The following is a 24275-nucleotide window of genomic DNA, read 5'->3' as shown; positions in this document are numbered from 1 at the left end:
AAGGCTCACTTGATTTTAGTATTAGTCTGGTCATCAACTGTAGCCAAAAAAAAAAAAAAGTGCTTTTCTCTTTTCTGAGTCACTCGTAATCTACATTCCAGTGCTCGCTTGGTTGGACACCCAGCTGTTCACAGCATTTTCCCTGCTGACAGAGAGGGACTCAGCCAGTGTTTTTCTGCTGATAGCTCTCCTGAACAGCAGATAGAGAGGCTCCGCATCCCACTTACAGATGTTTGTGATCATTGCTCCAGTGAGATTAAATGGAAGTGAGCTGGTGGCCAGAGATTCAACTCACAGAGCAGGGGCCTGGTCCTCAGGCAGCCTGCTGTATTGGTTTTGGAGAGAAAGCCTGAGCTTCAGTGGAAAGAAGCTCCATCATCTGGCTGGACAGCCAGTTTTCATACCTCAGGGAGTTTGGGGGTAGATATGCTACAAACGAGGGATGGATGAATTAGCTTATGGGTTAGTTCACAGACTGAACAACTGAGTTTAATATGTAGCGTATGAGTTATGGTGTTGTGGTGAATTGGAGTCTCTCCAATAAGTCAGAGTTAAGGCCCTCAGACCTGCTTTTGTCAGTGATGTTATTTCCTGGATGGAAAGCCATCTGGGCTTTAAGATGTCAGACATCATGGATGTATTTATGGTGTGTGTGTGCCTGTGCATGCATGCGTGAATCAGTGTCTGTGAATTTTGTGTGCCTATCCAGAAGATAATTAATGGGCTGACATTTGTCTGCCACATTTATGTCTTTTATTAAGGTACTGTATTTTTAGTCACATTTATCTTGATAAAACCGGATTAATGGATGCGGAAAAAAGAAACCATTGTGGGTTGCTCAATTGCAGATGTATAGCTTAATCTCTCTAATCGTCTTCTCTGTGTCCCGGGTATCGATGTGGTGCGAACTCTGTAAGACAAACTAACCTGTATAGCACAAAGATAGAGAAGAAGAGTTGCATGCAAAAAAGCAAGAGAAATCAAACTAGTCCAGATACTACACAGAAACTAGTCTTACAAGTGTGTTGTAGATGCATCAGCTTCTGACATCCACTCTGCAGTAATATTAGTGGGCATTCAGACCGAAAACGTCACTACATTTAAAAAACATGTGAAGGGCTGTGCTGCATGTTTCTACAAAATAAAATACAATCCAGGAAGTCCAGTTGGAGTAATATATCCTTGAGTTTCAAGGATTATGAGACACTAAAACACTGCACAGTGGTTTATAATATTGAGACAGGATTTTACAATTTTGAAACGTTATCACAGTCACAATCATTTTATCCCCAATGTGGACAATCATGAGGTCAACAGTAGAACTATACTGTTCACATCACAAAGTAATCTACCAGGAATGTGAGCTTGCACATAATTGATTAGCCAGTGCCAACGGTTCAGCTTTTTTGTAGGACAACCTCGCATTTTTTGCCGAAGTCCTCTGTATCTGGATCTTCCAAAGCAGGGGCCTTGAAATGAATAAACGCAGCACTGATGTCGGTCTGAATAGAGGCTTATTCCAATAGGCTGTCTGTCTTTTAGTGATGCAAGCAAGTCTAGACATGTCACGTTATCGGGTGCAAAGGCAAAAACAGTCTCAACACCACATAGCTATACCCTCCCTTGGTTGAGCAAGCATAACTCAAAATGAGATAACTATTGCTTGACTGAACTGAATTTCATTTCTGATAAATTCATCTTGTGTCTTGCCAGAGCTTCAACTACTCTCAAATCCTGCTTTGTTTCGCTTTCAAGAAACAAACCGCACTTTCTGTAGTTGCAACATGAGTGACAGCACTCACTGAGTTTCACAGGATCACCAACATTAACAAAGTAGGACTCTTTTTATTTGAAATTATTCACCTTTTACACACTGACAGGTAATATACACAAGCCTTTGTGGTCCCTCTGGCCCGAAACATGGTCAGTGACAATGTGTGCTGGATATCAACTAGGATGGCTTATGGTGGATGGAAAGCTCACACGTACACACAAACACACACACACACACATACACACATCCAAATACACACACTCGTACACACACGAACAAGCAAACGCACACATGCAGAACTCTCACACACATACAGATATGCAAGGACGAATACAAAAACACACATTACGACACGTACTCTAACCATCTAACACAGTCTAGCCATCTAATGTAGACATCAACAGAGGAGGGGCTTAAAGTGCATACAGGAACAGAGGAGGGCCTTGCTCACTCTTATGATCAGTAACAGCCTTTTAAATTATGAGCAACAGTAATCCTCCACTAAAGCAATGATCTTACTGCCACGCTGTATCTTTACAAAAAGCATATCCCTACCGTATTTTTAGCTCAAACTGTGCCTTGCATGATGAAATAATGACACTGCATAGTTCACAGGGTTTGTGTTATACATTATTGCGGTACGATGCAGGTCCATGGTCCGGGTTATGAGATATGAGCTGCAACACAGCACGGAAAGCATGTATAGCCCAGGTTTTAAGTGGAATTAGAGAAATAAATCCATCATGAGGGATGCTTCTCTGCAGTCCGATTTAGCTTTAAATGTAGGATAATCCATACAAGGAGAGGTGAGAAGTGGTGACGGACGGTCTGATCGCGGCATGAAAATGTTCAGTATCCCGGATGCATAGAAGGAGTACAGATGCTGACACAACTCCTTGGCCTGGTCTGGGTGAAGCACATGGATTGGTCTTTGATGGGTCAAACAGGTCAATAAGGGGCAAATAGGACTTGTGGATGGGAGGTCCTGACAGGCCCAGGGGCCGGGCGGAGCAGTGCAGCGGGGAGGGTCTGTGTCTGGAAGAGGGCAGGGGTCGGGGTGTGGTTAGTGGCGGGGTTCGTGCGGTGCGTGAAAGTGTTACCGATGGCGGCGGCGGCAGCTGCTGCCACAGCTGCCAGATGAGCAGGTATGATCTGGGCGGTCAGAGGCTGGCACTGCCGCTCTTTACCCAGGGTCAACTTTATCTGGTAGAGAAAGACAAAATAATATCAGTACAGTCTGTGCATGCACAGGGTGGAAAAATGTGAATATTTAATGGCAAAGTTTGGTAGATTTATTGTAAACTTTGCTACAAAGCACAGTCATATTTTTAGTCGGGCTTGAGTTTTAATTACAGATACCAAAGCAGTACTTTTGTCAATAACTCTGAGAAATATAAACATGTTTTTCTACAAACCTCTTTTTTAATTTAACAAAAAAATCAAATGTTAAATGGAAAGATGAGCAGCCATACGAGTACCTCGGCTAAATAAAGTAGCCTAATACAGAATTCTGGTTTAAATCAGTAACCTTTTGATCAAATAAGTAAACAAGATGTCAAATCTGATCAGAAACTCAAGGTCAGTTTTTGATATTTGGTGATATTTGGACACATTCCAGTATTTGGTACCACAAATAGTCTGGTTCGATACCTGGCACAAAGTTTTTCAACAATTTTGATAATTGATTAATCATTTCAGTCATTTTTCAAGGAACAGTACAAAACAATTTGCTGTTTCAGCATCTAAAATGTGAGGATTTGCTGCTTTTCTCTCTTGTATATTATTTTAAATCGAAATCTTTGGGTTTTGGATTGTCGGTTGTTGTTGTTGGAAATTTGAGGACACATTGGGCTCTAGGATGGCCATTTTTTAAAAATTTCCTCTAACATTTCATGGTCTTAACAAAGCATTGATTATTCAAAAAAATTAGGATTTCCGCAGTCTCATCATATCCTTGTTGTTTAGTTTCCAGATGTGACTGTGCTTGTTACAGTTAATTGGTTTTACTTTTGTAACCCGGGCTCAGTGGAGGCAACACAGTGAAGTCATAAACAGGGTTTAACTTGTAAAAGTATTTATTTTTATTATTTCAGTTTTATTATTTCAAGAAAAAGAAAATAAATCATGGCTGAGGACGTCACTTCTGTAGAGACATCTGCAGGCACATAGACTCGGGGCCAGAGAGCTTTACAGGTGCCAGAAATCAGCTGCTAATTGCTGAAATTGTTCCAGATGATTTGCAACACAGCACCGCCAACAAACAAAGGAAACAGCAATAGATATGTCAACCCGTCACATATTAAATCTTTTTTTCAGCTGTTTGACTGCTGTACCTGCAATTTAGACATCAGGCATTTGGTCAGTTTAATTTCCTTGGAGCTCTTTTATTGTCTCAAAACCTAGACTCACATATCAAATTGCTGACCTCTTTTATAGCTTCATATGCTGCTATTCCACCTAAATAATGATTATAATTTTGTTGCAGTGTGTTTGCAGTGGTGATTTAGTTATTTCAAAGTCAGTGTTTTTTCTGCACAACGAAAAGGAATAATTGCTGAGAACTGATGAGTTATATTTTATGTTATGTTATATATTTCCTATGAAAGAAAAGAAGAAGGAAGGAGAAAAACAAAGAAAGAAATGACAAATGAACAGAAAACAGCCTAATAGGGTGAAAAGGTCACCAAAGTTATCTGGCCTAATCTTCTGTATCAGTAATGGAAAAGACTCGGTCTCACAGCACCAGGATGGCAGCAGTTGTCATGGGTTATCAATCACTGACTCAGTCATCGTAACCCTTTGGGAAGCATTCTTTACTCTCTGCTCATCAAAGTAGCTCCTCTCCGTTAACCCAGTCAATGATGGGTTTCAGAAAAAGTCATTTCCCCCACACTGGTAACCCCCGAGCTTCGTCTCGGCAAACAGTGGGTGTGATGAATGTCATTTTCGGAGGGATTCTGTGAGATGGAAAGTCAGACTCTCCTTTATCTTTCCCACATTTAATCTACATGGCTCCTCTGTGTATTCTAACAGACCTGTGTCACGTGGCACTCAAAAAAAACCCCCAACTTTTAGCATTTGTTTTAATTTTCCTGGAGTGCAAAAAGGGCACATAGAGTAGAGATTACGAGAAAGTTATTTCAGTACGCTTCTCTTATACCGTGGTTTGTCAACATGCCTGACACTAATCTGAGCTGCCCTCATGCAGAAGACCACAAGTACTTCAAATAAGTTAAAACCGACATTTACAATTACCTCTAAATAGTATTCGACCCAAGACTGCATTCTTCCTCCAGTGCTGGCTTAGTCTCTACTTGATACATGCCATTTTTATCAATAAAATATCAAGTTTTCAAATTTAATCATGTTGCTCCCTGCCATGGATTTTTAATAAAATCCAGTTAACAGGTGATCCAGTTATGAAAGTTGACATTTTATTGATTTAGGTGCCGTTGAATGGATTGAACGTGCCTTATCAAAGACCCTATTACACAGGTGTATAGGATTTCTCGCTGATAACCAAAGGAACTTTGAAGTGCATGCAGTTCTCTCCAATGTAAACAGAGCAAGAGAGAACGTTGCATATCGGGGTTGGGCACAGACATACGCTTTTTATTTGACCTGCAAACTGCAGACACAGGAAGTGGCTGAAATAAGAGAATGACAATGAACAGATGTCTGTGAAGATTCTCAGTCATCCAGATCATAGTTATTCAAGTAGGGTTGAATCGAGGGCGACTGGGCTTGGTTGTAGATACTTGAAGATGTTTCGCCTCTCATCCAAGAGGCGTCTTCAGTTCTGACTGACTGGTGAGGAGTCCCAGGTATTTAGGGTCATTACATAGACTATAATATAAAGATGGATGTCATGACAGTTCCCCAAAAGTGAAGCCAAAACATCTCGATCGCCCCCTGGTGGCTGGCTGCAGTATAGGTTGTAAGTCCCAACCCCTCCAATGTTAATGGATGGGACATGAGTCATCTATTAAATCAAAGTACACATTAAATACATTTTTCCCAAAGATGGTTTCTGTCATTTTAGGTAGTTCTTATCACACTGACGTCTGATAAGTTTGTTTTTAATTAGTTATTTGATTATATAAAAAGAGGGTCTGACATCATGATTGACAGCTGTGACGGACGCTCTCAAACCTCCGTCAGACTCTACTGTGCAGACCCCAAATGACGTCACACAAGCAAAATGGTAGCTCCCGAAAAAGAGATATTTTGGCTTCACTTTTGCATAACGGTAGGAGGTGGAGACGTGTCGTCCATATTTATATGCAGTCTATGGGTCATTATCAAGGTCATTGATACCACTTGGTTCATTAGTGCTCCTGGCTTTTGTAATGACAGTCATTAGAGTCGTTGGAGTCCCCTGAGGCCAAATGTGAATGGTTGTTACGTCTCCTGGGAGGGGATGAAGGCACAGTGTTGTAGTTGGGGGATAAGTGGTGTAGTAGACCCCCTCCTCTGTTGTACTTGATCACCTCCTTCACTCGTCTTTCAAACCATCAGTCCTCCCTATCAAAACTGCTGAGTCTTGACCTGAGGAGTTGGTTCTCCTGTGTCAGCTATGCGTTTGTTTAATGGTTGTTTAGTTTCCCCAATATTTTGCACTTAAAGCTGTTGGATACATTAACTGGGCCTTTGTGAAAACAGCCTCAAGATCCAGGAAAAACACCAATACTGCGGGTGGTGAGGAAAAGAAGAATAAATTCAACAACATCATCATTCCTAACGTGTCTGGAGTGTCTGAGAAACTCATGAGGGTTTTCAACAAACACCTTATCCCTGTGTTTTTCAAACTCAACAACACACTAAGACAGATGCTGGTCAACCCGAAAGACAGCATACCCAAACACAAGAAAAGCAATCTAGTGTATGCAGTCCATTGCAGTGAGGAATGCACTGACTTGTATATCAGGGAAACTAACTAATCATTAAACAAACGCATGGCTCAACACAAGGGGGCCGAATCGCCAGCAGTTTACCTTCACTTGAAAGATAAGTGACACTCTATCAAGGACAAGAAAGCATATATTTTGGATAGGTAGGACAGATGGTTTGAAAGAGGAGTGAAGGAGGCTATCTACGTGAAAGTAGAGAAACCATCCCTCAACAGAGGAGGAAGTCTGCGACACCACTTATCCCCCACCTACGATGCTATCCTTTCATCCCTTCCCAGTAGACTTAACAACCATTCACATTTGGCCTCATGTGACAACTCCAACGACTCTCGTTTACACTCGGCCTCAGGTGACTCCAACAACTCTTAACGACTGTCTTTACACCAGCCAGGAGCACTAACAAGCCAAGTGGTATCAAAACTGAAGAAGCCCCTTTGATGAGAGGCGAAACATCTTCAAGTATGTACAACCGAGTCCAGCTGCCCTTGATTCAACCCTCCTTTGAATATGACAGAGAACAGTTTCAGATTTCAAACAAAAAATACTGTCTCTCATGGCTTGATATGTCTGTCTCCTAAGAAGCTGCTGTACTTGTTGTGTCGACACTAGGACTTTTGTTGCTGATAAGCTTGACTGAGGCGTGCAGTGACTCACCGGCTGCTTGGTCTGGCCTTTCTGTGGTTTGCTGTAGGGGCTGTATTTAGGTTTGGCTGGTTTACCTGCTGCACGGTCTTTATGACGCCGGCTGCTGATGTGCTGAAAAGGAGACAGAAAACAAGGTTCAAATAAGGCAGAGGAGTTTCAGTCGTCACTCTGCTGTGGTTAAAATGCACTTTTTGCAGATTCAAATTACAATAAAGGAATGCATACACAAGATAGAAATAAATCTTTGTATCTATCTGAGATTTTATATATTGTGCATGGCTTAGATCAACACATAATTTCCACTAATAGAGAGCCAAAGTGAAACCGGAGCTTCCAGTTTCTGCTCTGTGAAGTGCTGCAAGAAATCCTCTTTCAAAATCACATTGATATTTGTAACACAAACTAACCACGAAATTTAGCCTTGGAAAATAACCTTACTCAACAACGTCATGTGGTTCACTCCATGTGTCCAGATAAGACTGGTGCATTTTCAAGAGAAACAATCTAATATTGTTTACAACAACCTTTAACAGACACCATTTCCTCTAAGTTCTAGACCAGCATGGGTTGATTAATGCTGCATTCATGCCATGTCATTCAACCCGTAATTATGAGTCAACCTCCAACCTGTAACTCAGAGTCGGGGAATTTCTGACTACAATACAACACAATACAACATCTCCCATTAGGCAGAAGTGTCAACAAAATAGGTGTCAAAGTGGCAACAAAACCACCATCGTCAACAGTTCAAAGTAATTAAGGTAATCAAGGTCATTAGAAGAGAGAGTTGGTGGATATTATGGATATGGAGGAAGTTACAATGACAGAAGTACCCTTGCTGCCACACTGGTACATTTCATTGGGAGCATTGGTACAAATTAATCATCATTTAACTTTGTTAAAATCACAAAGGTTTCATTACTATAGTAAGTGTTAAAGTAAATGCTCATTATCTTAATATGAGTAGTAAACCTCAGGGAGCATGATTAGTTTTTTCAATAAGGCTGAATAGAAAGAGAGAGTCACAGACAGCGGTGGAGCAGTGGCAGGTGTCATCACAACTTTGGCTCTCTATATTAAAGACACTTTATACCGTATACCATTCATTCAGGAGTTAGCTCCACTGTGTCTACCAAGGTTGTCAATGTGGGTGCACAGCAGGTAAGTCAAGTCAGAAGATTGAAGGATCGTGTGCAGACCAAAATCAGGGCAGTGCGTTCACGTAGCGGGGATGCCACCGCACATGACTCAGCAAAAAAAGCAGTAGTTGTCCGGCAAAAAGCTGAACCAGGCTCCACTTTTGCTGCAACACAACCTGATGTCAGCCAGCAAGGCGCTGCGTTGGCCAATCACATACATGCAAACGCGCATTCCTGGTGGATTACCTTGTAACATGACAGCTGTATTTCACTGTTTACCTTGCAAGTGTTACGACGAAAGATAAAACTGTTGCTGCCGTAATAACTTTCCAGAGTTGTAAAATCCTGTGTGAGTATTACAAACGGCTGTTCAGTGTTTTGACTTCTGACAAGTCTCTAAAGGCATTAAATCCGTAGCTCCAACTCAACTTCATTGTCTCACTGGTACTTCAAACAACACACCACTCCACCGAAGCACCTTGTACTGTTTTAACCTATAGCAGTTTTCAGTCTAGAGCCCCCTGGAGACTGCAGTGCTTATTACATCATAAAATAAGACAGTACTGGATGATATAATAATTTCACAATTTAGCAATTCTTAGAGCTTTAAAAGTAACTCAAGAATGTCATGTGGATGGCTCTACAGAAAAGGCCTCGGGGTAATTACAATAAAAAAGGGTTTATCCTGTAGGGGCAAGAATGTGCTCTAAAATCTTTTGGTAATCTGTTCAACAATAAGATAAATCCTTTAGGGATCATGAATATCCACAGCAGACTTTTAAGATAGCTTGTCAGACCACAATGCATATGTCAAGTGGAAGGTTTGAGCAGATGGTGGTGCTAGAGGAGGTCACCAAAAAAATGTCTTCTGAGTCATACAAAACTATGAATACCCAAACTAAGTTTCAAGGCAATCTGGATGAGATACTGCATCTTTTCTCTGGACAACCAGTGAAAACTGTCATTGTTTCTTTTTTTTATTACAGATTGTCTGTGATGCTTTATAGATGCCAGTTAACTCAGCCTCAAGCTAGAAGCCATTTCAGGGTAGATAGCTTATCATGTGTTGAGGTGGGCACCTGAACAACTGAGATGGCAGGGGCCGGACTAAAAATACATCTCCAGTCTCAAGGTTAAAAGTATTAGACCTTTAAAGGTTTTATTGTGACTGGAGCCATCCAGGGTGAAAATGACTGCAGTTACGGCACTGCAAGGTACTGTACAGAAAGCATTTACCACATGACACATTATGTTCCCATGTTAAATACAGTACATGTTGAGCATGGACAATTATTTTCTGATGTTGAAAGTCCAGAAACAATCAGCTGATCTGAATAAATAAGTAAAATACAATAACCTGGAATGACACATATAGAAATACCTTTTTACCTCAAGCCAATAAATAATTCAGTGTGGGTACATGTTGACAACAAAAGGCAGATTTCTGGCTGCGTCTAAATTTCACAAGTCCTTGCAGTGGATTTAACAGTCACACATTTCCTCTGGTTTCTTGCAGTAACTGGATTTTGTCATGCTGGATTCTTTTCACAGAGAATCGCCACTGTTCAGAAGTACTCAGTATAAGTCCCAGCATGAAAAATTCATACAAAGCCTGTCTATTTTCTGTGAGAAATCTCAAGGTTAGCTCAGACAAAACAGAGTGGTTTTAAAGTATTGTAGATGAAATTCTCCCCATGACAGAATGATCAGCAGCTACAAGAAAATAAGATTTGTGGAATGCCCCAAAGCGACAACCAAGATACACATTCCAAGGCAAGTTTTTAGCCAAGTAACACTAAAAAAAAAAAATACCACAAAGAGATCAGATCATTGTCAGCTGTGTAGTTACCTAATTTCTTCAACATCTTGTAAACTAGAAACCAGTTTCCTGACTTGGGCTAAGCCATTAAGAGAAATGCTGTGAGCTGTTAGAAACCTAATTTCTTGGCCAAGTACTGTATATGCTTGATCAGATTTCTTATGAGTTTTTGCAACATGTGTGCATAACAAAGACATCAGACAGGGAGAGTTTTGCTGTGACAGCACCGTGGCGGGATGAAAAAGAAAGACTGTTACTATAAAAAAAATTATAAATAATATAATGAATCATCATCATTAAATAAATTAAAAAAAGTTTTTCACACATGAACAGCAGACTTCAAAAGTTTTGTTTGGGTAGCAGTGCTTCCTGGAGTCAAAAAACTGTTAAAAAAAAAACCCAATTAAAATGCCTTTATTGTTATGACATGGTTATATTAGACTTTAAAAACAAGACTCTGACGCGTTTCAGAATCAAACCTTCGTCAGGGACCTGACAAAGGCTTAAGGTTTGATGCTGTCCACTGCTTGGTAGCCAAAATGCTAATATATTGTTATGGTTTAAGCTAACATTAGTGACTCTGTTCTGCTATATATATGATTTGGGGAAGTTTACGCTCTACCAACCCCAGCAATGTTACCTAAGATAGTGATACATCTGTGAAGCACCTTGGTTTAGTCCTCATACTCAAAGCCTTTGCTCTTGTAAAAGTGTTAGTAAATACAAATAATAAAATATAAATTTAACTTCTGTGTTGCTTGTCCAAGGATGCTTTACTATAGTAAGTAACACAAACAGGGTTATAAAGGATAACATTTTAATAACATTTTTATTTGTAATGTTGTTATAACGCGTGTAGTCCCACCAACCCATATAAAGGGCAGATGATGTTTGGCACTGGAAAGTTTTAAAAAGAGTAAAAAGAAAAAAGGTGATATTTATTAACAAAAATATTAATGAAACAGAAGGAAAAATTAACCCTGCGAAATTCAACCAAAATAACTTAAGCTGAAGCAAAGCAAAAGACAAAAAAAAATAAAAATCTGCAAGCTGCCGCCTACTCTCTGCCCTACTGACCACCGAATGGCATTTTACCTTCTCAGCCTCACCGAGCTGGAACGTACCATCCACTCAGGTTACCACAGGGTGAGCCACACTGGTACAAAGCTTTCAAAACATACAGAGCTTTGATGTAGAATTGCACAGCAAAATTATACCACCAAATTATATAGAACGTCATTTACTACAGCGCAGTTTTATCCTCCCAACCTCAACTTGACAGAGCGGCTTAGTGCAGCTAATGATATACACCTGCTGTCACTATCCCTACCATCACAAGAACTCACTACCCAACTGAAACCAATATTACATTATTTAACATAACATGACTGATAAATTAATAGATGCAGAATGAGGGAGGGTCTCTGGCACAACTTCACCTACTTCCACTTGTGCACGGAGACGATGAAAACTCCAGCAACACTTGTAGTATGAGGAACAACTTTATTAGTTGACCGACGCGTTTCGGCTTGTGCGTCCGTCAACTAATACAGTTGTTCCTCATACTACAAGTGTTGCTGGAGTTCTCATCTTTCTTGATAAATGAATAGAAACATTGGACTGAAACCAAGGCCTAGTGAAAAGGGAGAAGAGCAACCTTTTCACAACCGATTCTACCCTCTTCTACATGGAACTGGTGAGGATGCTGACTTTTTGGCTAGGACAGCTTATTAAGTTTCAGTCTTTTAGCACACCACAGTATCATGTAGGCTATGTAGCCATCATGTGGATATTTAAGACCCTTTAACAAGGTGCTCGATTTAAAACGAGTCAGCTGGGAACATTTAAAAGTCAGCAGTTGAGTTTTCAGCCAATTCACAGAGTTAGTGACTAACTACAGGTTAAATCTGCTAGGAACAGTCGTCATTTCCAACAAAACTGAGTCACTTAGAAACGAGAGGCCTGTGAAATTTAAGATCCATTGTTTAAAAAATGACTAAGATTCTTGAGCGGTAAATCTGCCACCGTTATTAGTGTAAACTGCGTATGCTGGAGGGATTCCAGTACAATCTCATTACATTCAGTAGTGTTTTTTTGGCTTGTTGAAAGTATGATTACATGCCGGTCCAATGTATGTTTTTCTTTTAGTCACTTACTCCTCTCACCGTCTTTTTAGGGTTAGTTTAACATTCTTTTTGGGCGTAAAATGTAGGGACATTTTGACATGAAATCCATTTTTCTCAGTGTGTTTGAGTGTTTCAGAGTCTCTCAGTCTCTGCTGATCCTTCTCACCTGCTTTAGCTGAGTCTCTGAGTTGACATGCACATCACACGTCTCACAGTAAAACGTTTTGTTCTGCAGGCCCGTTGACGATTTGGTGGATGTAGCCAGTTTGCTTTTGACTCCGGGTCGGGGGAAAGACTTGATGGAGCCCACGCCGCTCCTGGCCTCGAGCATCGTCTTGTGCTTCGTACCTGAAAGTTCAAACAGGAGGCAGCCTGGTCAGTAAATTAATTTAACCTACAGATTCTGCCTAAAGGGAGGACAAGATCAAAGGTACACAGTGTCTTTTATCCGTTTCCTGACCTGGGAAATATGAGGGTCAGTGTGAAAGGGTCGACTTGTAAATTATCCTGGTAAAATGACCCAGTTCACATCCAAAAGGTCAGCTGTCCAGGTTCACACACAGTCCAGGTTCATACAGTGACACTGTTCGGAGTAAAGTAGCCATCATCCTGATAAATCCTGAGCTCCAATCAACCTGCCTAAAAAAATTTATTTCAGCTAAAAGTTCTGTTTCCTCTGGAGATTTTCTTCTGTCCTGACAACTTTATAACTACAGTTTTTATTTTGCTGCTTAAACGTCCCACGATATTTTCTGCAGTGACATTACTGTGCGTATGGAAACGTTTACAATTACTGAAAGCAGCCTCTGTAATCTTTAAAGTAAATCATTAAAGAAAACACTCTACAACACAGAAATCACGTTGAAAGCTTGCCCTGCTCAACATAATTTAAAAAGCATTACAGCCTACAGGGACCGGTAGAGGTGGAATGTCATGTCCACAGCGAGCAGCTGCGCCGCGTTTCGGCCCTGTCGGGTACGCCCAGTTCTTTTCCCCACTTTACTAAATCTAGGCACAGCGTCTATTTTTACTGGACCGGCTTGCACAGGACAGAAAAAAATAAATTACTGCAACAAAACAAATGAGCCTATAGGTTGCCAGCCACCTGCAGGCGGGGGTGCTGCAGAACTCCTAGCAACCCTACTTCCTGTGGTTATGATTTGACCTGAGTTGTGTCATGTCTTGAATTAAGTGATGGACTGGGAATTAAAAATGACCCTGGACTTTTTACTCAGACCATCAAAACCAATGCCAAACCCTCCTCACTCAGTTAAATAATGATGAAACACAAGAGGAAACAGACAATATGTTATTATTACAGGACAGATGTATTGTGTAGTCCATGAAGGTCCAAGAGTGGACAGGACAGGTCAGGGAAAGGCATAAAGCCAGTGTTGGTTCTCCTTAGCTAGTGATGTTGGAGTAATTATCCCCCCAGTTTGTGCCTTGCATATATTAGAATTACATTTGAGTTACAAAACTAAGCCTCCATTTCTTTAAAAGATAAATACTCTGCCATGTTTGAAAACCCCAGAAGGTCAATTAACAACACTTACTGCCGTTCTGAAGGTATTTCTAGAGTCTCCTAACCATCTGGATGAAAAAATATTCAGTCTACTGCACGATAAAAAAGATTTTTAACCTTTTTCCCAAATTGCGACTCTTCGGTCTCTAATCCAAACAAATTGATAGCTGGTGGCTAACTGCAGCCATTACTGAACTGCGGATGTTACAGTTATGTGGTATGCGTCTTAATTAGTTGTCAACTTGTGCTTAAACCTGAACAGGTGTCAATGTTTTGTTTCATGTACAGCTTTCTGCTATGTCCTCTTGTCAACTGATCGTTATTTGACTCTGCTCTCTTGTTCAAACTTTGCAGACTCAGATGACTCAGCCTTCTGTCACATCCCTCACATTATGTGTTGTATGAATGAGATATTACAGCTCTGTTTGTCTTGATGATTCATAAAAATTCTTTGTTTACTGAAGAACAGATGTCTGACAAAACCTAATCAGAAGTGGATACAAGGTTCCCATGGAAACAAACCACAACAAAATTTCCAAATGTGTTTTTTTTATGGCACTGATGCCGGCTGATTTTGTAGAAACCCAACGGATAACAACCGTCTCTACAAAAAGGATCGACTCACCAACAAAACCATTTCAACACTGATGCTGGCTGATTTTGTAGAAATCCAACAGATAATAACTGTCTCTACACAAAAGCGTCAACTCACCAACAAAACCATTTCAACACTGATGCTGGTGTCTATTTGTCAAGTAAATTGTGCTACATTGAATAGAATAATCATGCAAAAATCATAATGTTTGATGAGTGAAACTCTTATGCAGTCTCTTTTGTCATCTATACAAAAAGTCTCTGTCATAATTACATCTGCAGTAAATGTCTCTCTTACCGCTGTTGTGAGCTTCCAGCTGTGACGCCGAGTTGACCGCCACTTTGCAAAGCGAGCAGTACAGAAGACGTCGAGCTTTCTCCTCCTCCGTTTCCGCGTCCGTCTCCGTTTCAGGTTCGGCTTCGAGCTCCAGGTCTGGTTCTGAGGGTGAGTTTAGCTGAGACGACCTCTCGTCCCCTCCAGCAGCTGAGGTAGTCTCTGGGGCTGTAGCTGCCGTGGTGCTCAGCACTAACGGCGAGGTCACAGGTGCCGGCGTTGGCGTTGTAAGGGTCACCAAGGACGGCAGGGGTTGTGCCGGTCTGAGGACAGGGGATAGCGGTAGGGGCGCTGCTCCAGGAACGCCATCTGCAGAGAGAAGTTGCTTGTGTTTTAATTATGTTAACTCTCCATCCATCATTTAGAGGCAAATATGTTTTGTCATGTAATCTTCTATCAGCAGGTGGCTGAACATGTAGTAATGTTAGACTTTAGAGAATACTTTCTAGTTTTTTGTTTGTTGTATTTGAAGATATACATTGAAATATGAACATGGAAAAAGTTGAGATTCAGACGTAGGAGACAAAATAAACAAAACAAAAGTGCAAAAGAGATTAAGTCAGATATTTTGTTGACATGGTGACACATGTTGGTGTATGAGACAGTGAACATTGTAGTTCAAGACAATTCCAAGACCAGGTTGAATGATTTCAAGAACAAGTGAAGACCAGAACGTCCAGCTGGCTGATATAAACAATTAAACACAGATCCCAGAAGAAATGTTTCATCCATAGGAATATTAGAAACCTTGATAACTGTCGATTGCTCCACAAGGAAGCTATTTCTAACCAAATATATGGGAGTCAAAGGAAAGGACAGCTCACTCCCCAAAAAAGGAACTAGATGGGAGAGATAAGCACTCTCTCAGGGTTAACTTTATGCTCAACTGTAACAATAACCTTAAATCTGCTGTTGTTAAACAAGGTAACAAGACGTTGGGGGCTTCCACTCTGTACCTGTTTGGGTACAGAGTGGATGAGACGGCCGTCACAAAACAGAAAGCTGTTGTACATGGTTAATACTCCAAAAACCTGTGTCAATAAATTAAACACCACAAACAAGTTTATCACCTAATGCATCAATATTCAATAAAGCATGCAAAGTGCCTGCACTTCCACTACCAAACACCAGCAATTAGAAAAGCAAAGCAAGGTACTCAGGGAAACACCCCCCTCAATAAAAATTGCTTATTCCAGCGTTAAAACACACATTATATATGCTGCTGATTTCTCTATGATAAGACAGATGCTGCCCAATACACAGTCAAAAAATTAGGAATTCAACTCAAGATATCAGACATTTCAAACTGTGAGATTTCACGCTGTGGGATTTCACACTGTGGGGATTTACACGGATTTAGACTAACAAGATTGCAGGTTTTGTTTATTTTTGTATAATTTATTTATTTAAGCCGATTTTTCTGTTTCACATAATGTTTGGTCATTTTTCTGGCTTTGAATCTTCTGGTAGTAAATACAAAGCTTAAAAGAGGCTCAACAGAAAAAAGTGACTGATATCAAATGTTATGAATAAAAAAAAAAAAAAAGATGACGATGAAATGTTTTGTCATATCGTCTCACAGAACATATTCAATTCAAAACAAAGATAAACATGTGAGTCATCATTTCAAGATCAACATAAGCCAAACAAGCAGCAGACCAATCCAAACAGAGGTCAGATTTATGGATCAGACTTGACTCTCTAGAGAGGAGATAAGTACTTTTGACTTATATTTAGGGTTATAAAAACGATTTTTCTTTAAAAAAAAACAACTTTTCCAAGCTCACCAGGGGAGTTATTCTGGTGTTTGGGTAGTTGATTGATCGTATGCTATGCTATATATGTGGATCATGACTGCAAAACACAACAAACAAATGCAGTCTATAAAATAATCAGTGTGTGAGATCACATTAACATGTTACACAAATAGCTGCTGCGCTCAGAAAAGAAATGTCTATTTTGGAGGGGGTGGTGGAGGGGGGGGACGACAGCAGTGGATCAATATATTTGACCATTAGAACAACACAACATGTCAGTGTATAGAATACAGAGGACTGCTGCAACGTTCACGAAAATGAAATTTTGCCTTGGCGGCACCACCTGATCGATGCCAGTGCCTCTGAATTCTCCGCACTCCAGTGTCACGAAATGAAGATCAGACAGCCAGGAGAGCAAATCAATAGTGAATTATGTCATGCTATTTTTGTGAGCTATTATATACGGTCCTCATTTATTCCAGTGGACGTGTCAGCCATCGGCGCCGCAAAACGGCTCGAAGTTACATCGTCGCCAGTTTCACTTCTGCCAGAGGTTAAAAAAATACATCAGAATTAAGAGCAGCAGCTGTGTTTCTGCTATGACCTGTGGTGAAAGAAGTTAAGACATCCTACACATAAGGAGACTCAGAGAGAGCTACTGGTGAAAGCTGAGGTATTGAGTGGTAACCAGGAATTGCAGGTTATTTTACCGCTGCACTGACTCCGGATGAAAACTTGGGCTAAAGGCTTAAAATGTATGTAAATGTATGCATTGTGGATTTTCCTTTTAAGTGTTTCAGTGTTTGTGAGCATCCAATCCATTAACCTTTGGAATGGGTTTGAGGCACTTTACTATTTGTTTTAATACACTCCTCTTTCAGTTGACTGACTCCAACTGTGGAATTTGCAGCACTTTCATGAAACTCGCTGCATGTTTTGAATGCAGATGTATAAAGTAACAAGCAGGTGCAAATGGTACATGGTACAAAAAAAAACTTTGACATCAGTGAAAATATAATATATAAGTGTTGTGGTGATATTGGGTGATGGTCAGCACCTCAGTGGAGAAAGTGCACACGAGCCTTTGATGTCTTAATGCTAAAAAATGTTTATTGAAAGCACTTCCGAGCGGAGGACCGAAAACAGTAAACACCAGAGTGTTCTGCTCTGATGCTGTCTCTCTCCGTTCTGCCCGCTGAAGGTCTGACTGTTAGTCTAATTGGTTCACTAGTTTCTAAACAAGGAACTGCATTTTACCCGCGTTAGTTCAGGTCACATTGCATGGAACTTCAGGTCACCGTCAGCACATTCTGGCTACGCATTCACCTATCTGTGTTGTCTAGGAAGGCCCCCCTCCAACCTTGGTAACCATGGCGATGCTGATTTACCCTTTATCAAAGAAGCTTCTGTTCCCCCAAACATAACAGACAGCTGCCTATCCAAGGAGAGGCAGTTTCTCTCTCTGCAAGACTTGATGTTGTTTACTCTGTGACCTCAAGGCCCAGGCTTGACCCAATATAACCCAATTTTTAACCCCTAAAGATGGAAAATCCCATAACAATAAGGGGGTTTGTTCTACAACATGTAACAAAATCAAAAAACTTAACAAATACCCTATATTTGCAGGGTTGATGAGCTACAGAGTAGAGCCCAACTGATACTGATAAAAGCATTTAGGTAAATAAAAACCTGCAAACAACATAAATGATGTTCATCTTTTACATAAATATATAAACAAATCCTCCTAATATTTAGTTAAAAAGGAGTTAAGAGAACAATATGTACTTTGGTATAATATTTGACATATAGACAATAAGATTCGCTTCTAAAAAGGTTGATAGCAATAGACAGTAACAGTATATCTACACTGATTTTTCTGGTGTGTTGACTTCACTTCCAGGAATAAATATCAAACCAGACATCACCCTATGACTTTGCTATTCATGGCTGCATAGAAGCCTCACATTTCATTATAGCCTTCTGATTTGTTAAGATATTGTATTCTGAGAAGTCATGAATGCAGTAATTGTATCCTGAAGTTTGCTTATTTATTTGGCTGCACAATAAAGTAAGCTGTGATGCACATTTTAAATTATAAAGAGACTTAAGTGGAGTAGGGCTGTCACTTTTTCAAAAAATTATGTTTGACTGAATGAGAACACGTAATTAGTTCAAATTAATTTAAAGGCATCCAACATGGCCTAATGGTAAATACGTTGAAAAATCAACATGGTTCTGTTTCTTCTCAGTGCCTTTGGTGCTTCATTTATGAGGCAAGGTAACAGGTGTTGAGGTAATGTTACTGCAGGCAATTTATGTTTTGAAAAGGCAGCAAACAACCTCACCTTTTTTTTTTTTTTTTTTTTTTCCATCTAAGCTGTTGAATCCAAAATGCATCCACACATTACTTCTCACATGGTGTGGTGTCATGACTCTCCTGCTGGCACAGTTTGCTAGTTTCCATCAGTTTGGTTAAATGAAGAAAACAACAGATCACAAATGGAAAAAAGTGTCCTCGCTGTGGAGTTAAGCTCCCAAAAAAATGTATTTGACTGAAAAACTCAACTAAAGCTGCAACGATAAGTCAATTAGTCAATTGACAGAAAATGAATCTGCAACTATTTTGATAACTGATTACTTGTTTTTAGAAAAGAAAAGCCAAATTCTTTGTTTCCAATATGATATGAATGAATATTTTCTGGTTTCTTTAGTCTTCACTGATAGTAAAGTGAATATCTTTGGATTGTGGACTGTTGGCTGGGTCTCCTTGTGCTTTGGGAATCAGTAATCAGCATTTTTCATCATTTTTGGACATTTTATAGACCAAACAACTTATCAACTAATCAAAAAATCAACAACAATCAATCAACAAATGAATCAATAATGAAAATAATTGTTAGTTGCAGCTCTAAACTCAACTTTCACCCCTGCTAGGTCTTCATCTGGCGAATGGCTAAAGGCCAACATGACAAAGAGCAAAGTATATAGACAGAAATTAGTTACATCATGCTAACGTCATCTGTACAATTCCTTTTTGGTCGTGAAATAGATCAGTGATTTTATGAACACCACCCGGCGGAGTAGAAACCACAGACTGCTGTGTAAATTGTGTATTTGGTCGGATCATTACAAATTGAATATTTATTTATTTTTTATGATGTTTGAATGGTGGTTCAAATAAAAAGTGACAGCCCTACTCTGGAGTGGTAAATAAAACCACATTCAGCAGCTGTGATGCTCCTCTTTTCACTTTGTCAGTAATTGTTTTGCTGCTGCAGTTTTTTTTTTTTTATGCCGTTTCCTGACTGCTCCTGACAGGATCTGTCCATCACATGACCAGGTGACCTTAAGCAAGGGCGCCTATTGATTACTGTTGCCAGCAGATTGAGTGTTGGGTGCTGCAATGCGCGTGGTGCAACTATGACTAATTCACCTCTACCTGTCCGTGTGTGTTTCAGTAGACACTGCAGACGCCTGTGGACTGGACTAAGGAAGAATATCTGGCATGAAAAGGCCATTATTACAGGCCGTTACACTCAAACCCATGACTGGAACATTTATTTAAAGACTCAACTCTGAAAGGGGAACAATGACTTCACTTATTAGTTGTGCGTGATTTATGTTCTGTTTAATTTGAGTTGAGGATGACTAAATACAGGCAAGAGCCAGAAAATCTACCCACTTATTCCAATCCACATACTCTAAACACTGCCATATTTATATTATTAAAAAAATCACAGTAATCTGATTACAGATAAAGAAGACATGAATACCTTGCAATGATAGCACGATTCAGTTTTTTAAATTAATGTTCAAATTACAGGTTTTTAATTAAAACAATACAGCTTTTCAGGCATGTTGACAATCATCAGTTGTTGTCAAACCTCATTAAAGACCAAAATGTAACTTCACATTACAACGTCCATCAAGTCCAGGCCATTACCACAAGAACAAATAATTAATCTGTGAACTATTTATGATGCAGCTGACCTTGTCACTCCTGATAAATAATGTTTACGCCACGAGCAGAAAGGCAGTGACCTCTCTGCTCCCTGCAATTAACGACCACCTCCTGCCCATCCGCTCCGGCGTGCCAGGCATCAAAACAACCTGAAATCACAGCGATTAACTCAGTCGATCTCACCGTGCTCACCAGCGACCAAAAGCTGCCATCACACCTGCTTCTCTGGGCAGCTTTTCAGTGGCACGGTCACCGGACTGAATGTGGTTCCAGAAAAGAGCAAGTAAAGGTTTGGTGCTCCAGTGAACCGGTCGGTCTTTGCCTGTGAGTCGTCATTTAGCTGTTTTTGGCTCCGTGGCTCTTGCCATGAGAAAGTTTAAATAAATGCCCCATTAGCACAATCTTAAAGTGGTGATCAGAGATTTTCTGGTTATCATTAGGGATTATTTTGTGGTGCCATGTTGTCGTTGCTGTGGTGTTTTTTCAGCGGAACGTCGCATTTGCTTTTATTGGCCCTCATTTTTCATCCCTCATTTATCAACAGCTGTGAATCATAATCTCTGACTCAACGTTGAAGTAGTGTTTTGAACAACAAACACATCAGCATACATGAACTGCTATATATATTCAGTCAATAGTAGGAAAGTTGGGTGCGGGAATAGCTGATTGCAACATTTTGCCAAAAATTCTTGGTTTCTGTATCACCCTGAGTGAGAAGCAATGTTTCGCTCTCTACTTCTACACTTGTTAAAGTATTTCCATATTTTATTTTTTAGCTTTCTTGCCAAAAGTTAAATGAGAAGATCGATACCACTCTCATATGTATGCATTAAGGAGCTGGAGCCAGGAGGCAATTAGTTTAGCTTAAAGACAGGAAGCAGCAGGAAAAAGCTAACCTGGCACCCTCTAAGGTTTAAAAAAAAATTCACCCACTTGACTCCACATTTCTGTTTGAGTATGGATTAAACAACGTGTTTAGTGAGCTTTAGAGGTGTTGGTAGGCTTTTTTTTTTTTTACTTTGAACTGAGCCAGGCTAGCAGTTTCCCTCTGCTTTCAGTCTTTGTACTAAGCTAAGCTAAGCTAGCCCAGTTTTCACCACAATTAAAATAACAATCATAATATTGTACTTGTTTTCAGCACTTACACAGACATTTATCATGTTCTGTCCTACTCATTATTACCTAACTCAATATAAAAACATAAACAATGCACCACACATCTGAAGCGGAATAACAGCTAACGGCTTCAGCATGACAGCTAACAGTTAGCTAACATGCCGACGAGAGAGTCGGTCCTTTCTGCACACACTGCAAGAGTACGTTTCTGGTCACGCACAGTGGAAATGCCGATATAAAAGATCATATTAAGATGTGCGAACATAAGCTGTGGTTTCCCTGAGAGCTGAGAGCTCCATAAAAGAAACTCTAAGAAGAAAGACGACAAAGCGTAAACTACCCAGCAATCTTCTTAAAAGTAACTTCTTTAAAGGCTCTTTCTCGTTTTTTGTTATTAACGAGGTGTCATTCTGATTTAATGTTTTGACATTTTAATCTTCCGTTACCAGCTCATGGCATAGAGTTGTGAAGATCTAAGTTAAAGTTATTTTTTTATGTCTATAAAGTTTTTTTATAGGCCGCAAAGAGATTTGTACCTTGTTTTGTTTTTTTTTTTAAAAAAGAGAATGTGTCACAGTCTGCCATTTTTGCGGGCAGCTTGCGCTTGTGCACACTGACAAATACGTTGGTGGATTTTGGGAGACAAAACATAATTTTTCGTCCGCTGAGGTGCATCCATGGTGTTGAAAGGTGGTGTGCTGAAATAATTGTCCCCCATAAACACATGTGCTTATGAAAATATGGTCATCCTATGAAGAACTATTTACTACCTTTGGAGCTTTACAAAGCCTTGGACACATTTGACTGAGCGATGATGTCCATTTCCTTGTTGCTAAGCTACGCTAAACATGTGAAGCAACTACCCCTGTAATGAGCATACAGAGAAGAAATTGATACCATGTTTCTTGTTCAAACATAGAAGCTTGCTGAGAGCTCCAGGTTCACAAGTTGGACATGTTGGTAACGTTTTCTGCTAATGTAATATCCAAGTTTCCTTTTCTTGTTCCCAGCATGACACTGAAATGTAGACGTACAATCAGTCATCTAACAACTTAAACCACTTAATTGCCACTTGTGTACAATTGTACAAGCTCCATTTAAAGATAGGTCACTCCTGCTAAGAAGCTGAAACAAGCATTTTCCAGCATGTAAGAATAGTTAGTAATAGATATCAGTAATGGATATCTGTTTAACCTCTTGGAATAATGAATGTATAATATAAATTGGTAATAATCAACAAGAATAAGAAAGGTCTCTGTATCTTTTTGTGTCTACTTATTACAAAGCCTGCTTGGTGAGACTATCCCCATGTTAAGTCATGCATGTATTTGCCCTTGTGTTAGGTGAACCTATCCACCACAGTGTCATTAAAGAGCCATTTGCTGTTGGAAGGGCAGGTGATTAAAGTGTACTTTGGCTGGCCTAGGACGCCCTGCACTCTGGGAAGCCTCCAGTAATCCATATCCCCAGTCAGTGTGACCTAACTGGCTCTGCGAAGCCCAGTTAAGAACTCAATCCCCTCTCATTAATGGAGGTAATGACTGTGATCAATCTAAAGTTGGTATGGGCGAGTGGGGCCCGACAGCAAAGTAGGAGGGAGAGAAGGAGATATAGAGATTGAGGCAAGGTGGGAGAAAGGAAAGGATAAGCAAAACAAGAACAAAAGAGGATAGATTTGGAAGACAGAGAAAGATGGAGCTTGGAAAAAGAGAAAAGGTAAATTAAAGTGAAACTGGAAAAGTAAGTAAACTTGAGGCAAAACAATGGTGGAAAATCAAGTATGTGAAAAAAAGGAGAAGAAAGAAAGAAAGAAAGAAAGAGAAAGAAAGGGACATGAGAAGGTGAGAGGAGAGAGATAACATTAAAAGAGAGTAATCGAGTAAGGGACACAAAGGGAGAGTAATTGAGAGGGTGGGAGTGGTGGAGGCAACAAAGACGGAGAGAATCGAGAGAAAGGCAGATCAGGACAGGTGCTGCGACCCTTCGAGACAGGACACCGCCTCTTTTCTTTCCTCCGTTTGTAGCTCAGCCTCTACTGACTCTCCCCTGAGATTTGCTTTGGCGATGGAGGAGAAACGTAGCTCTGAAATCCTTCCACTCTACTTAGGCTTTGAGGCAATCAGAGGGCTCCCAGGAGATCTGATTACCTTTCTCAATGAAGCTGGATTAAGCTCTTTAATTAAAATGATTGGGCCTTATTATATGCTGTCACAACTTAAAGGACAGAAATCCCTCATGGCTCTTGAGTTCTGTCAAATTTCATCCGACATCTATGAGTTTTTTCCCCCCTCTCCTCTTGTCAGTATTCAAAGTGAGTAAATGAGAAAAGAGTCACGGTTGAATATTCTTAGAATAAAAGATTGATAAGGTGAAAAATTTGCATTCACAAATAAGTGTGCATCGAAGCTTGCAATCATCCTTTTTGTTGAAGGGAAAAAAGGCGACATTATCTCAAATATTTAACAGCAGCAGGAGTCATTGATTTGAATTTACACTGATTTATCTCTTTCCAATTTCATCTGAAAGCAAATGATCCGCACCTAATTTCTGTTGGGAAGTTTCTGCGGTTACACAT

At 40.1% G+C, this 24275-nt stretch overlaps 1 protein-coding gene across 1 annotated transcript in view; it reads right to left on the bottom strand.

The window, feature by feature from the left end:
• Positions 1-1825: 1825 nt before the first annotated feature.
• Positions 1826-24275, bottom strand: part of znf385d (zinc finger protein 385D) — a 79535-nt gene continuing 57085 nt past the window's right edge. Inside the window, exons 5-8 of the mRNA XM_067600663.1 lie at positions 14831-15175; positions 12580-12761; positions 7339-7440; positions 1826-2977 (exon numbers count right to left, since the gene is read on the bottom strand). Coding sequence (XP_067456764.1) covers positions 2723-2977; positions 7339-7440; positions 12580-12761; positions 14831-15175 — 884 coding nt within the window. The 3' untranslated portion in view covers positions 1826-2722. The remainder of the gene's footprint in view (positions 2978-7338; positions 7441-12579; positions 12762-14830; positions 15176-24275) is intronic.

This window comes from Thunnus thynnus, chromosome 10, assembly GCF_963924715.1.
Source record: "Thunnus thynnus chromosome 10, fThuThy2.1, whole genome shotgun sequence".
In the NCBI taxonomy this organism is placed as follows: Eukaryota; Metazoa; Chordata; class Actinopteri; order Scombriformes; family Scombridae; genus Thunnus; species Thunnus thynnus.
This window is presented reverse-complemented; position numbering and strand designations above follow the sequence as displayed.